Source organism: Ovis aries, chromosome 4 (assembly GCF_016772045.2).
Source record: "Ovis aries strain OAR_USU_Benz2616 breed Rambouillet chromosome 4, ARS-UI_Ramb_v3.0, whole genome shotgun sequence".
Lineage (NCBI taxonomy): Eukaryota > Metazoa > Chordata > Mammalia > Artiodactyla > Bovidae > Ovis > Ovis aries.
The window spans coordinates 1,458,107-1,472,800 of NC_056057.1; the positions used below are offsets into that span (position 1 = coordinate 1,458,107).

General features: G+C 42.2%; 1 protein-coding gene across 1 annotated transcript; it reads right to left on the minus strand.

The window, feature by feature from the left end:
• Positions 1 to 4,416: 4,416 nt before the first annotated feature.
• On the minus strand, positions 4,417 to 6,620 carry LOC114112048 (ralA-binding protein 1-like). The gene is given in 2 exon segments (XM_042248329.2): positions 4,417 to 6,301; positions 6,303 to 6,620. Coding segments are annotated over 2 exon segments (1,908 nt in total). The 5' UTR covers positions 6,447 to 6,620; the 3' UTR covers positions 4,417 to 4,537.
• Positions 6,621 to 14,694: the final 8,074 nt, after the last annotated feature.

Here is a 14,694-nt window from a genome sequence, read left to right on the forward strand (position 1 = left end):
AATATGAACTTTTGCACTCTAGTGCCCCGTAATGAAAAGGACATCTTTTTTGGGTGTTGTTTCTAGAAGGTCTTATAGGTCTTCACAGAACCATTCAATTTTAGCTTCTTTAGCATTACTGTTTGGACCATAGACTTGGATTACTGTGATACTGAATGGTTTGCCTTGGAAAAGGACAAAGATCATTCGGTTATTTTTGAGAATGTATCCCAGTATTGCATTTCAGACTCTTTTGTTGACTATGAAGTCTACTCCATTTCTTTTAAGGAATTCATGCCTGCAGTAGTGGATATAATTCTCATCTGAGTTGAATTCACTAATTCTAATTCATTTTAGTTAACTGATTCCTAAAATGTTGATGTTCATTCTTGGCATCTCCTGTTTGACCACTTCCAATTTACCTTGATTCATGGACCTAACATTCCAGGTTCCTATGCAATATTGCTCTTTATAGCATCAGACTTCACTGCCATCACCAGTCATACCTACAACTGGGTGTTTCTTTTGCTTTGGCTCCATCTCTTCATTCTTTCTGGAGTTATTTCTCCACTGATTTGCAGTAGCATATTGGGCACCTGACGACTTGGGCAATTCATCTTTGTGTGTCCTGTCTTTTTGCCTTTTCATACTACTCATGGGATTCTCAAGGCAAGAATACTGAAGTGGTTTGCCATTCCCTTCACCACTGGACCACATTTTTTCAGAACTCTCCACCATGACCAGTCCATCTTGGGTGGGCCAACACGGCATGGGCCATAGTTTCTGAAGCACAAGCTGGAATCAAGATTGCTGAGGGAAATATCAATAATCTCAGATATGCAGATGACACCACCCTTATAGCAGAAGGTGAAGAAGAAATAAAGAGGCTCTTGATGAAAGTGAGAGGAGAGTGAAAAAGCTTAAAACTCAACTTTAGGAAAACTAAGACCATGGCTTCTGGTCCCATCACTTCACAGGAAATAGATTGGGAAACAATAGAAACAGTGAGAGACTTTATTATTATTATTATTATTTGGACTCCAAAATCACTGTAGATAGTGACTGCAGCCATAAAATTAAAGGACACTTGCTCCTTGGAAAGGAAGTCATGATCAACTTAGACAGCATATTAAAAAGCAGAGACATTACTTTGCCAACAAAGGTCCATCTAGTCAAAGCTATGAATTTTCTAGTAGTCGTGCATGGATGTGAGAGTTGGACCAGAAAGAAAGACGCATCAAAAAATTGATGCTTTTGAACAGTGGTGTTGGAGAAGACTCTTGGGAGTCCCTTGGACTGCAAGGAGATCCAGCCAGTCTATCCTAAAGGAAATGAATCCTGCATATTCATTGGGAGGAATGAAGCTGAAACTCCAATACTTTGGCCACCTGATGCAAAGAACTGACTCACTAGAAAAGACCCTGATCCTGGGAAAGACTGAAGGCGGGAAAAAGGGACAAAAGAGGATGAGGTGGTTAGATAACATCACTGACTCAATGGACATGAGTTTGAGTAAGCTCTGGGAGTTGGTATTGGACAGGGAGGCCTGGTGTCTTGCAGTCTGTGAGGTCACAAAGAGTTGGACATGACTGAGCAGTTGAACTGAACTGATAGATATGAACACGGATACTTACGATATGTATATAGGGGTTTATTTTAACAATATGGCTCAAATGATTACAGGACCTGACAAGTTCAAAATTCCTAGGGCAGACTGATAGGCTGGAAACTCAATTCATTTCAGTCACTCAGTCATGTCCGAATCTTTGTGTCCCCATGGATTGCAGGACTCCAGGCTTTCTTGTCCATCACCAACTCCTGGGTTTTACTCAAATTCATATCCATTGAGTAGGTGATGCCATCCAACCAACTCATCCTCTGTTGTCTCCTTCTTCTCCTGACCGGTCTTTCCTAGCATCAGGGTCTCTTCAAACGAGTCAATTCTTTGCATCCGGTGGCCAAAGAATTGGAGTTTCAGCTTCAGCATCAGTCCTTCCAGTGAATATTCAGGACTGATTTCCTTTAGGATGGACTGGTTGGATTTCCTTGCAGTCCAAGGGACTCTCGAAAGTCTTCTCCAAGACCACAGTTCAAAAGCATCAGTTCTTCATTGTTCAGCTTTTTTTATAGTTCAACTCTCACATCCATACATGCCTACGAAAAAAGATAGCTTTGAATAGACGGACTTTTGTTGGCGAAGTAATGTCTCTGCTTTTGAATATGTTGTCTAGATTAATCATAACTTTTCTTCCAAGGAACAAGTGTCTTCTAATTTAATGGCTGAAGTCACCCTCTGCAGTGATTTTGGAGACCAAAAAAATAAGCTCTGTCACTGTTTCCCCATCTATTTGCCATGAAGTGATGGGACCAGATGCCATGCTCTTAGTTTTTTGGTGTTGAGTTTTAAGCCAGATTTTTCACTCTCCTCTCACCTTCAAGAAGGTCTTTAATTACTGTTCACTTTCTGCCATAAGGGTGGTTTCATCTGCATATCTGAGGCTATTAATATTTCTCCCAGCAATCTTGATTCCATCTTGTGCTTCATCCAGTCCAGCATTTGTCATGATGTACTCTACATATAAGTTAAGTAAGCGGGTTGACAATATAAAGACTTGACATACTCCTTTCCCTATTTGGATCCAGTCTGTTGTTCTATGTCCAGTTCTAACTGTTGCTCCTTGACCTGCATACAGATTTCTCAAGAGGCAGGTCAGGTATTCTGGTATTCCCATTTCTCGAAGAAGTTTAATTGTGATCCACATGGTCAAAGGTTTTAGCATGGTCAATAAAGCAGAAGTAGATTTTTTTGAGACTCTCTTGTTTTTTCAATGATCCAACAGATACTGATCAGTTGATCTCTGGTTCCTCTGGCTTTTCTAAACCCAGCTTGAATATCTGGAAGTTCATGGTTCACATACTGTTGAAGCCTTGATTGGAGAATTTTTAGCATCACTTTGCTAGCATGTGAGATGAGTGAAATTGTGTGGTATTTGGAGCATTATTTGGCATTGCCTTTCTTTGGGATTGGAATGAGAACTGAACTTTTCCAGTCCTGTGGCCACTGCTAAGTTTTCCAAATCTGCTGGCATATTGGTGCAGTACTTCCACAGCATTATCTTTAAGATTTGAAATAACTCAATAGTATTGCTTCTTAAATCTATAGGTGAACCAGTAGGTCATAAATTCAGGAAGGATTTCTGTTCTACAATTTTGAGATAGAATTCCTTATTTTCTGGGAAATCTATTTTTGGTTTTAAGGTCTTCAGCTGATTGAATTAAGCCCCTTATCCACAACCCCCTACACTTTCAACATTGAGGATAACATCTTGTACCTAAAATCTTTTTTTTTTTTTCTCCCTCAAATGGCTGTTGACTTTATTTGCTTAATCAATAATGGTCCTGGCAAAAATTAGTTTACCAACGCTGAGACAACTGTAATGAAATACTGATTTTAAAAATTCATGACACCGTGATAGAAATTAAGAGTTTACACAAACAAAAAAGAAACCTTCAGTATTGCCAGAAAATATAAAATAAATGTAACATGACCGACAGGACAGCAAGAAGGCTTTTATACTTTTATATTTGACACCTGACCATATTTTCAGTCACCATAATATCTTCTCTCCAGGTTTAAAAAAATAGTATGCTGATTTCTATAACAAAGCTTTTTTTTCGTACAAAAATCAAATAATGGCCAACAAGTCACAACAGTGCAATAGGTAGAGAATAAAAAAACCGCAGTTAACCAGGTGCTGAAATAAATACTAACCAGAAGAGGATGCGCCCTCAGGGGGTGTTTCCATCACCGGGACGTGTAGGTTTGTCTCCACAGCCCAGAGCCTCTCAGAGCCACTTGCTTGGACCCAGTGGCACTGGACCCCGGTGCCTGTGAGCCTGACGCCACGGGTAACCAAGGTCGTGGGGGGAGGGGGTGGTCAGGACCACGGCTGACTCCCGAGGAAGTCCGATTCCTAGTACTCAGCCTGGCCCACCCGGCGTCCAGCAGCAGTTCACCGAGCCTGTGTAGACACCGACTGCAATCCTGTGTGAGCGCGTGGCTACCCATCGATATGGCTTATGCAGGCAAAGACACGCTTACATTCGGGCCCGAGCAAGCCAACCACGGCGCTCTGTCCTAATGGAAGGTTGAAGAAACATGCTGTGTGGACGCCCTGGTCCTCCCATGACCCAGGCCACCGGGGTGACTCGGGCGGGGCTGAGAGGGGAGGGTTGGGGGGCCGGCCGGTCAGGATGGAGGCCCCCAGGACCCGCACCGCAGAGGTGTGAAGGCACGGGCAAGTGGCAGCAGCGAGATCCTGGGGACGTGGCGGGCAGGGCGGCCCCGTGTGGCTCCCCCATGAACGAGAGAAAAATCCTGATTCTGCCATAATAAAAAAGCAAAGAAAGACGATTTTTGGTTTAAAAAGAAGCCACTCAAGGGTTAAAATAGTTATTTTAAGTTAACAAAGGAAATGACTCTTCCAAGAAGCCGACCGTCTGGGACACCGGTGTGCCGACCAGCCGTCTCTGGAGGCCCGCGCGCCCTGGCCAGCTCTCAGATGGGCGTCTCCTTCCGCTCCCTGCCTGGCGACGGCCGCGCCTGCTCCTTGGTGGGCGGGGGCGGCTCTCGGGCGCCGGGCTCGGGCTCGGCCAGGGGTTCGGGGCGCGCGCGCTGCAGCTGGAGCAGGCGAAGCTGCACCCGCAGCTCGATGATGGCCTCGCGCTCCTCGTGAATGGCCTGGTTCAGGTGGTTATTCTTGATCTCCAGCTCCTCGTTCTGCCGCTGCAGGTCCTGCAGGATGAGCTGCAGTTCGTCCTCGTCCTCGCTCTCGCTCTCACTGTCCGACGAGTACTCCTCGGTCTCACTGCGGCCGTGCTGCTGGCGGCTCTGGATCTCGGCGATCTCCGCCCGGAGGCGTTCGATCTCTTCCTTCTCCGAGGCAATCTGTCGGCGCAAGAACTGCTCCATGGCTAGGAGCTCCTCCTGCTCAGTCAGGATCTCATTCTCCTGGGCAAGAAGAATATTTATGACTTCCTCGTTTTCATTCATTTCTTCTTTGGAAACATCCTCTTTTGAAAGACTGGCTATTTCTTGTGCAATCTTGGTTTCACATTCTTGTCTTTTAGCTTCTCTCAGTTTTCTCTTGAGGGCTGTCAGAATTCTTTGTACTTCCCATAATCTCTCCTCTTTCGATAAATCCTTTATCCCGCCCTGTAGATCTCGATGTAAACAATTCAAAAGAAACTCCTGTCTCCGGATCTCCTCCTTGATGCTCTCCTGCGTCTCGGGCAGTGTGGGCATCGTGGCCATGTTAGACCATCACAGGGGCTTCGTCACTTGCTTCAGTGTCACATTTCCAAAGAGCTCTTGCACGTGCGTGAAAAATACATAGAGAACACGATTGCTAATCTGGACAGTGGGGCTGAGCACTATGGAAATGTTCTGGATGTTCATTTTTGTTTCCAGTTCCTTGGCAATAACATGGTCCATGTGCACGATGAGCCAAGAGATGAGAAGGCGGCTGCACTCGGGCAGCTCTTCCAGCAGGCGCTGGAACTCCTGCACCTTCTCGGCCTCCGAGCTCCGGCCACACGCCTCCTCGAAGCGAGGCAGGAGCTCCTTGGTCAGCAGGTTCTCAGGCAGGTCCCGCAGGTACTGCTTTAGCAAACTGGCCACCGTGTTCGGTTCATACTCTTCCAAGTTTGGAGACTCCTCTCTGTCGTAGGCTGCTTTCAGCTCATCCACCTTGGATTTAATTCCTGACACCCTGTAGATGCCCTCGCACTTCATGCCGCGCTTCTCCACGTAGTCCACGCACTCCCGGAAGACCGCGGGCAGCCGCACGCCGTCGTACATCATGGTCCTCTCCACCGCATCGGCCAGCGGGACCCCGAAGTTGGGCCTGAGGCTCGGGACATCCAGCTGAGGCACCTCTGTCTCCTGAATCGGCTTCTTCTTCTTCTTCTTCTCCTTCCACTGTTTAACCACGTCAGCTGCTGTCAAGTCTTTCGACTTCTTCTCTTTATGCTTCTCCTCTTTGTGCTTTTCTTCTTTATGTTTTTCCTCTTTGGGTTTCTCTTTTATTTTAAAATCCTTCTCTTTCTTTTTAGAAAAGCTGGGCTTCTTGAAGACATGGATCCCCTTGGACCTCTTCATTTTGGAAGGACTTTCGGCTTCTTCCCCCGAACTATCTTCCTGAAAGGCAGCATAGCCTTCAGTCCTTTTTTCCTTTTTCTTGAACTTTCCTTTCTTCTTCCCATGGTCCTTCTCATCGTCAGACACTACATCGGGAGGCTCGTGGAGGCTGTCGTGGGGGGGGTGAGGGCTCGCCCGTGCGGTACAGCCCGGGAAACTTGGTGGGGCTGATCTCCTCGGAGCTGGGGGTGCGTGTGAGCCCGCCGCCATGCTCCACCCTGCGGTGCTCACTGGGGCTGCTGGTGGGGGGCAGGAAGCACTCGGTCATGCTGCCTCCCTGATGACAGCGAGCAGGGCTTCTCGGTCACCTATCCATCACACCTGCGCCGCCGCCGCCACGCGACCGCCAGCGCCGCAGCCGCCACCTCCTTGCTCTCACGCCGCTGCCGCTGCGGCCGCTTCCTGCGCTGCGCCCCCGGCCGGCCTCGGTCTCCCCATTCCCACCCCGCCCCAGCCTCCGCCTGTTTACAATGATTGGGACAGAACCAGGCGACTAAAATCTTATTTAAAATTTGTAAACACTAATCTCTCTAAATAAATAAAAATAAATAAATAAAAAATATATATGTATATTTCCAGTAACATCTAGATTAGCCTTTCACCAAGCAACTGGACACCACCGCTTGACCAAGTTGATACATGCAATTCACTGCCTTATTCCCCACAGTCCTACTGAGTGTCAGTTGCCACTTTTAGTATCCTGTGACCCCTTATGAAGGAGTGGGCACCTGAGCCTGGGAGAATTCAAGTAGGATCTGGCATGCAATTTATGTCTTATGACCTACAATTAAAAAGTATAATGCACTCAGAGTTTTTATTCTAGAAATACAGTTGGAAATTTCAAAAATTGAGAAACAACCAGAAAGGCAAATGGTACAATTTTATATAACTTTAAGCAGTCAAGGCAATGGAAATTGCCTATAAGCTAAAATCATGAAGAAAAAGCAAATAAGAAGTGTTTAAGGGTTGAGAAACTTTTGTTTCTGATAACACAGTGACATAAAATAAAAAATGAAAACAGTAAGAAGGAGATGAAGAAGATGCCTTCATTCTAATTTCAGTTTTCATGGAATCTATTATAGTTGAAGTTCTTACTAGGGTTCCAGAAAAACATCTATTTCTGCTGTATTGACTATGCCAAAGCCTTTGACTGTGTGGATCACAATAAACTGTGGAAAATTCTGAGAGAGTTGGGAATACCAGACCACCTGACCTGCCTCTTGAGAAATCACTATGCAGGTCAGGAAGCAACAGTTAGAACTGGACATGGAACAACAAACTGGTTCCAAATAGGAAAAGGAGTATGTCAAGGCAGTATACTGTCACCCTGTTTATTTAACTTATATACAGAGTAAATCATGAGAAACGCTGGACTGGAAGAAACACAAGCTGGAATCAAGATTGCTGGGAGAAATATCAATCACATCAGATATGCAGATGACACCACCCTTATGGCAGAAAGTGAAGAAGAACTAAAATGCCTCTTGATGAAAGTGAAAGAGGAGAGTGAAAAAGTTGGCTTAAAGCTCAACATTCAGAAAATGAAGATCATGGCATCCGGTTCCATCATTTCATGGGAAATAGATGGGGAAACAGGGGAAACAGTGTCAGACTTTATTTTGGGGGGCTCCAAAATCACTGCAGATGGTGACTGCAACCATGAAATTAAAAGATGCTTACTCCTTGGAAGAAAAGTTATGACCAACCTAGATAGAGTATTCAAAAGCAGAGACATTACTTTGCTTACTTAGGTCCATCTAGTCAAGGCTATGTTTTTTCCAGTAGTCATGTATGGATGTGAGAGTTGGACTGTGAAGAAGGCTGAGCGCCGAAGAATTGATGCTTTTGAGCTGTGTTGTTGGAGAAGACTCTTGAGTGTCCCTTGGACTGCAAGGAGATCCAACCAGTCCATTCTGAAGGAGATCAGCCCTGGGATTTCTTTGAAAGGAATGATGCTAAAGCTGAAACTCCAGTACTTTTGCCACCTCATGCGAAGTGTTGGCTCATTGGAAAAGACTCTGATGCTGGGAGGAATTAGGGGCAGGAGCAGAAGGGGACGACCGAGGATGAGATGGCCGGATGGCATCACTGACTCGATGGACCTGAGTCTGAGTGAACTCCGGGAGTTGGTGATGGACAGGGAGGCCTGGCGTACTGTGATTCATGGGGTCACAAAGAGTCGGACACGAATGAGCGACTGAACTGAACTGAACTGAATGTATCTTTAAAAGTCACTGCTCCTAACCAACTTGAGTTAATTTGAGTCTTGTAAAATGAGAAGCCCTATACAAAAGAGAATACAATTTTTTTTTTTTTAGGAAAGTGTTGTTTACTCTGAAGTTTGAAAAATTAATAAGAGCAGGAAACCAAGGGCACAAGTTCAAATGCATCTCCCTGTTTTTTCCATCACAGTCTGTGCTCCGACATGCAAGGAAGAAAGGGGAGACACAAAAAGGAGCTCTAAACAGCGTATAATCCATTCTGGCAGCACTGGGAAGTTACTGGAGAAATTTAATTCTTGGGAAAGATACAATGCACTGTCAACACTGGTTACTCTTTTTTCAGTTTTACATTTAGGAATATGTAGTGTTTGAAAATTTTTAAGCAAGCATCTATTTGTTTTCAGTAAGTAAAGTGAAAGTAAAATTATTTACATATTTCTGCAGTATAAGATACAAAATTGAAAAGTCAAAAAATAGTTGAATTTATAAATATGTAAAAAGTGTCTTTGGAATCATTAAGGTCTGAATGTGAGTAAAAAAATAACACCAGATTTGATTTACTTAAGATCTCTGGAATCATGGGGATAAACTGGGGCAGACTAGAGATGCACACAGAGCAGGAGCAGCAGATGATCCATGCCATCTCTGGATGGGAGAGATGGGGAAAGATGTGCAAAAGGCAATGTATCCAAACATTCTGTACCAACAACACTTAGTACCCAATGGAGTTTGGAAATAATGAAAATGGAAAGCAAGATAACTTCCAAGTTCCTGCCTTAAGAAATAGAATGATATCAATGTTCTCCGTGAGCATGTAAATTAAAATGCATTATAGATTTTGTATAGTTAAAAGGAAAATACACCAGGAATATTTTGAATGAAAGAAATATAATTCATTTCTCAAATATTTGTAAATAAGAGCTCAGGACATTTTTGAAAGGGAAAGATCATGAGTTACACTTGTTTAGGAAATATTTTCAAATTTTGTTTATGTGAGAGCATAGGAAGATCTCTACTGTTGTCACAGAACTGGGGGAAAGAGAGAGAGATCAAACTACACTCCACTTACTATCTTTTCTTTTGAACGTCTCTGGGCCCCTGGACTCAGCCACAGAAAACAAAGGCTGTCGTGACCCTTTGTAAGAAGTGGAAGTGAAAGGGCTGCACCACTCAAGTTGGCTGAATCTCAAATTACACGGCTTTACACCAAGACCCTGAAACTGATGAGGCTGTGTATCCAGTTTGCTAGAGACTTGATTGGAAAACATTTTAAGTCATTTACATTTATCATAAATATTTAATCAAAGTTGCCAAGTGTGCTTTGAAGTACAAACAGCAGTCATTTGTTAACTCAGATGTCTAGACTAATCAAACCTTAAGAAAAAGTGCCACATTTGTAATTGTACCATCATTTTATTGAATCATTTCAGTAAAATTTGATTTCAGTGCAGAAATCACAACCTTTGCTTTTCTCTGATAGAAATGCTGCTCAGGACTATAATTTTCATTTGATTGAAGGTCACCCAGTTTGTGGGGTTTAGGGCAACATGTGAAGTTCGAAACCATGTGAGTCTCATTCAGCCCCACCTGCCTTAAACTGAAAAAAAGCAAATAGAAAATGTTTTCTACACCTATCCCTTATCTTTCTCCTTTTTTTCAAGCACATTTCCACCCTCCTGAAACAGGCAATCTTTTGCTATAGTTGTTAAACTGTGCCAGTAATATATATATTATTCCTGAAACATCAAGAAAATAATATTATTGGAGTTTTATTCATATTTAGCTGACTCCTAGATTGAGAAAAAACAAGATGATATACATGGAGGCTACAGATGTTATCATTCTTAGAAAAATAAACCATGAAACTGTGTATCGTCTTATTACAACATTGTTGACATGTTATTTCTTTGGGTTCCATTAACTTTTCTAAAATGCTTTAGATACATGTATCCCAAAGCTACTGGAGGTGATGGAATTCAATTTGAGCTATTTCAAATCCTGAAAGATGATGCTGTGAAAGTGCTGCACTCAATATGCCAGCAAATTTTGAAACCTCAGCAGTGGCCACAGGACTGGAAAAAGTCACTTTTCATTCCAATCCCAAAGAAAGGCAATGCCAAAGAATGCTCAAACTACTGCACAATTGGACTCATCTCACATGCTACTAAAGTAATGCTCAAAATTCTCCAAGCCAGGCTTCAGCAATACGTGAACCATGAACTCCCTGATGTTAAAGCTGGTTTTAGAAAAGGCAGAGGAACCAAAGATCAAATTGCCAGCATCTGCTGTATCATGGAAAAAGCAAGGGAGTTCCAGAAAAACATCTACTTCTGCTTTATTGACTATGCCAAAGCCTTTGACTCTGTGGATCACAATAAACTGTGGAAAATTCTGAAAGAGATAGGAATACCAGACCACCTAACCTGCCTCTTGAGAAATCTGTTTGCAGGTCAGGAAGCAACAGTTAGAACTGGACATGGAACAACAGACTGGTTCCAAATAGGAAAAGGAGTACGTCAAGGCTGTGTATTGTCACCCTGCTTATTTAACTTATATGCAGAGTACATCATGAGAAACGCTGGATTGGAAGAAACACAAGCTGGAGTCAAGATTCTTGGGAGAAATATCAATAACCTCAGATATGCAGTTGACACCACCCTTATGGCAGAAAGTGAAGAGGAGCTAAAACGCCTCTTGATGAAATTGAAAGAGGAGAGTGAAAAAGTTGGCTTAAATCTCAACATTCAGAAAACGAAGATCATGGCATCTGGTCCCATCACTTCATGGGGAATAGATGCGGAAACAGTGGAAACAGTGTCAGACTTTATTTTGGGGTGCTCCAAAATCACTGCAGATGGTGACTGCAGCCATGAAATTAAAAGACACTCCTTGGAAGAAAACTTATGACCAACCTAGATAGTATATTCAAAAGCAGAGACATTACTTTGCTGACTAAGGTCCATCTAGTCAAAGCTATGATTTTTCCTGTGGTCATGTATGGATGTGAGAGTTGGACTGTGAAGAAGGCTGAGCGCCGAAGAATTGATGCTTTTGAACTGTGTTGTTGGAGAAGACTCTTGAGTGTCCCTTGGACTGCAAGGAGATCCAACCAGTCCATTCTGAAGGAGATCAACCCTGGGATTTCTTTGGAAGGAATGATGCTAAAGCTGAAACTCCAGTACTTTTGCCACCTCATGCGAAGTGTTGACTCATTGGAAAAGACTCTGATGCTGGGAGGGATTGGGGGCAGGAGCAGAAGGGGACGACCGAGGATGAGATGGCTGGATGGCATCACTGACTCGATGGACCTGAGTCTGAGTGAACTCCGGGAGTTGGTGATGGTCAGGGAGGCCTGGTGTGCTGCAATTCATGGAGTCGCAGAGTCGGACACGACTGACCTACTGAATTGGACTGAACTGAATGCCCATTGCAACAGTATTTACAATAGCTAGGACATGAAATGAACCTAAATGTCCATCAACAGAGGAATGGGTATAGAGGATGTGGTACATATACACAATGGACTATTACTAAACCATAAAAAAGAACAAAATCATTCCTTTTGCAGCAACATGAATGAACATAGAGATTGTCATACTGAGGTAAGTCAGATAGAGAAAGGCCTACATCATATGATATCATTTATTTGTGGAATCTAGAAAAAATGGTACAAACGAACCTATTTACAAAGCAGAAATCATATCAGAGATGTAGAAAACAAACTTACGGTTACCAAGAAGGAAACAGAGGTGGGAAAGGATAAACTGGGAAATTGGGATTGACAAATACTACTATATATAAAATATTTATAAATAACTAATAAGTACCTACTATATAGCACAAGGAACAGTACCCTCTAATGACCATATGGGAAAAGAATCTAAAAACAAGTGTATACTGGTTGAGATGGTAAAGAATCTGTGTGCAGTGCAGGAGACCAAATTTCATCCCTGGGTCAGGAAGAGCCCCTGGAGAAAGGAATGGCTACCCACTCCAGTATTTTTGCCTTGAGAATTCCATGGACAGAGGAACCTGGTGGTCTATATATAGTTCACAGGGTTGAAAAGAGTCAGAAACGACTGAGCAACTAACACTTTTCACTTTCACATTTTCATATGTATATTATAACTGCTTTGCTTTACTATACAGCAGAAACTAATACAACTTTGCAAATCAACTGTACTCCAATAAGATTTTTTAATGTTTTAAAGAGCATATTTGATTATATTGATTATATATTCTTTTGTATATTGCCTAGCACACACACACACACAAAAAAACCCTGCTGTATTTGGACATTATAAAAATATACCAGTCTTCAGGGCTTAACACATTGTTCTTTAACTTTTAATAAATTGCTCTTGATAATTCTATGTTTAACTTATTGAGGAAATGCCAAACTTTTTGGGTAAACACTTATACCATGTAAACATTTCTTCAGAGAATCATCAATGTAATGTATATGAGAGACTTCCTATTTCAATAGAAATGTAGATATGGGCATTCTAGGACCCACTGTAATAGTAATTATAATTATTACTATTATAATCATGTTTATGGGTAGTAAAATACATTGTGATTTTTTCATATGCTTTGACAATCATTTATCTGAGCTTTATGCCAATCCAACTTGGATATTTGATACTATGCATTTTGGGCTTCCCTAGTAGCTCAGTGGTAAAGAATCTGCCTGATATTCAGGAAACCTGGGTTCAATTCCTGGGTTGGGAAGATCTCCTGGAGAAGAGAGTAGCTACTCACTCCATTATTCTTGCTTGGAGAATTCCATGGAGAGACTAGCCTAGAAGGCTACAGTTCATGGAGTCACAGACTTATGCATTTTATGCCAACTTAATTAACATACATTCTTCTAAAATGTGATCTATTTTTCCTTAATTTTCGATCACTGAATATTAGATTTTATTTTCTTAATTCATACAGTAAATCTTTTATCTATAACTTTTAAATAAAATATTGATCAAGAGTCCTAGAAGGATTTTGGAATCAAAAAGTAATTTCAGAAGAGCATAACTAAATTTTATCAAGAATAAATTTCTAAGATTGAAAGCATTTCATAAGACTAGATATATGTATCTCTAAATGATTTTATTAGTGACTTACTTATTAAATGGCTTGTTCCCATTAATTTTGAGAACTAAAATTTTAAGGGTATTAGGGAAAAGGCAACACAATCTTATTGATTCATGTCAGCCAATGATATATTTAATTTCTTCTATTCCTGTTGCCCACCACCTAAGATAAGTACTTTTTCAAAAAGTCAATCTTAAGAAAGGATATTTTTCAGGAAAGAGAAAATTAGAGGATAGAGAATATTCAAACAATAAAAATATTGGAGATATTGGAGAGGGTGGGATGATTTGGGAAAATGGCATTGAAACATGTATACTATCATGTAAGAAACGAATCGCCAGTCTATGTTCGATGCAGGATGCAGGATGCTTGGGGCTGGTGCATGGGGATGATCCGGAGGAATGATGTGGGCTGGGAGGTGGGGGGGGGGGGTTCATGTTTGGGAGCTCATGTACACCCGTGGCAGATTCATGTCAATGTATGCCAAAACCAATACAGTATTGTAAAGTAAAATAAAGTAAAAATAAAAATAAAAAAAAGCATAAAAAATAAAAATAAATAAATATTAGAGATAAGGGTTTTTTTTTTGTTTTTTTTTTTTGTTTTTTTTTTTTTTGCAACAATCTTATCTATTTCCTAACAGGAATGAAGGACAAAATGTAAATTTAAAAAGGTAACTTTAGGCGGAAGAGAGAAAAGATGGCGGAGGAATAGGACGGGAAGATCACGTTCTCCCTCACAAATTCCTCAAAAGAACATTTCAACGCCGAGCAAACTCCACAAAACAACTTCTGTAGGCTGGCAGAGGACATCAGGCAACCAGAAAAGCAGACCATTGTCTTCAAAAACAGGTAGGAAAAAATATAAAAGACGAAAAAGGAGACAAAGGAGGTGGGGAGGGAGCTCCGTCCCGGGAAGGGAAGCCCGTCCCGGGAAGGGAATTTTAAGAAGAGAGGTTTCCGAACACCAGGAAACAATCTCCCTGCCGAGTCTGTGACGAGCCTTGGAAACACAGAGGGCAACATAACAGGAAGGAAAAATAGATAAATAATTAAAACCAAGAGATTACAAGCCCACCAGTAACTCCCCCAGCGGAAAAGCAGCACAGACGCCTGCATCCGCCACTGGGAAGTGGGGGCAGGGCAGGGATGCGCGGGAGGCGCGGGCTGCAGAGCTTTGTAAGAATCGGGCAGGAATGCCCCA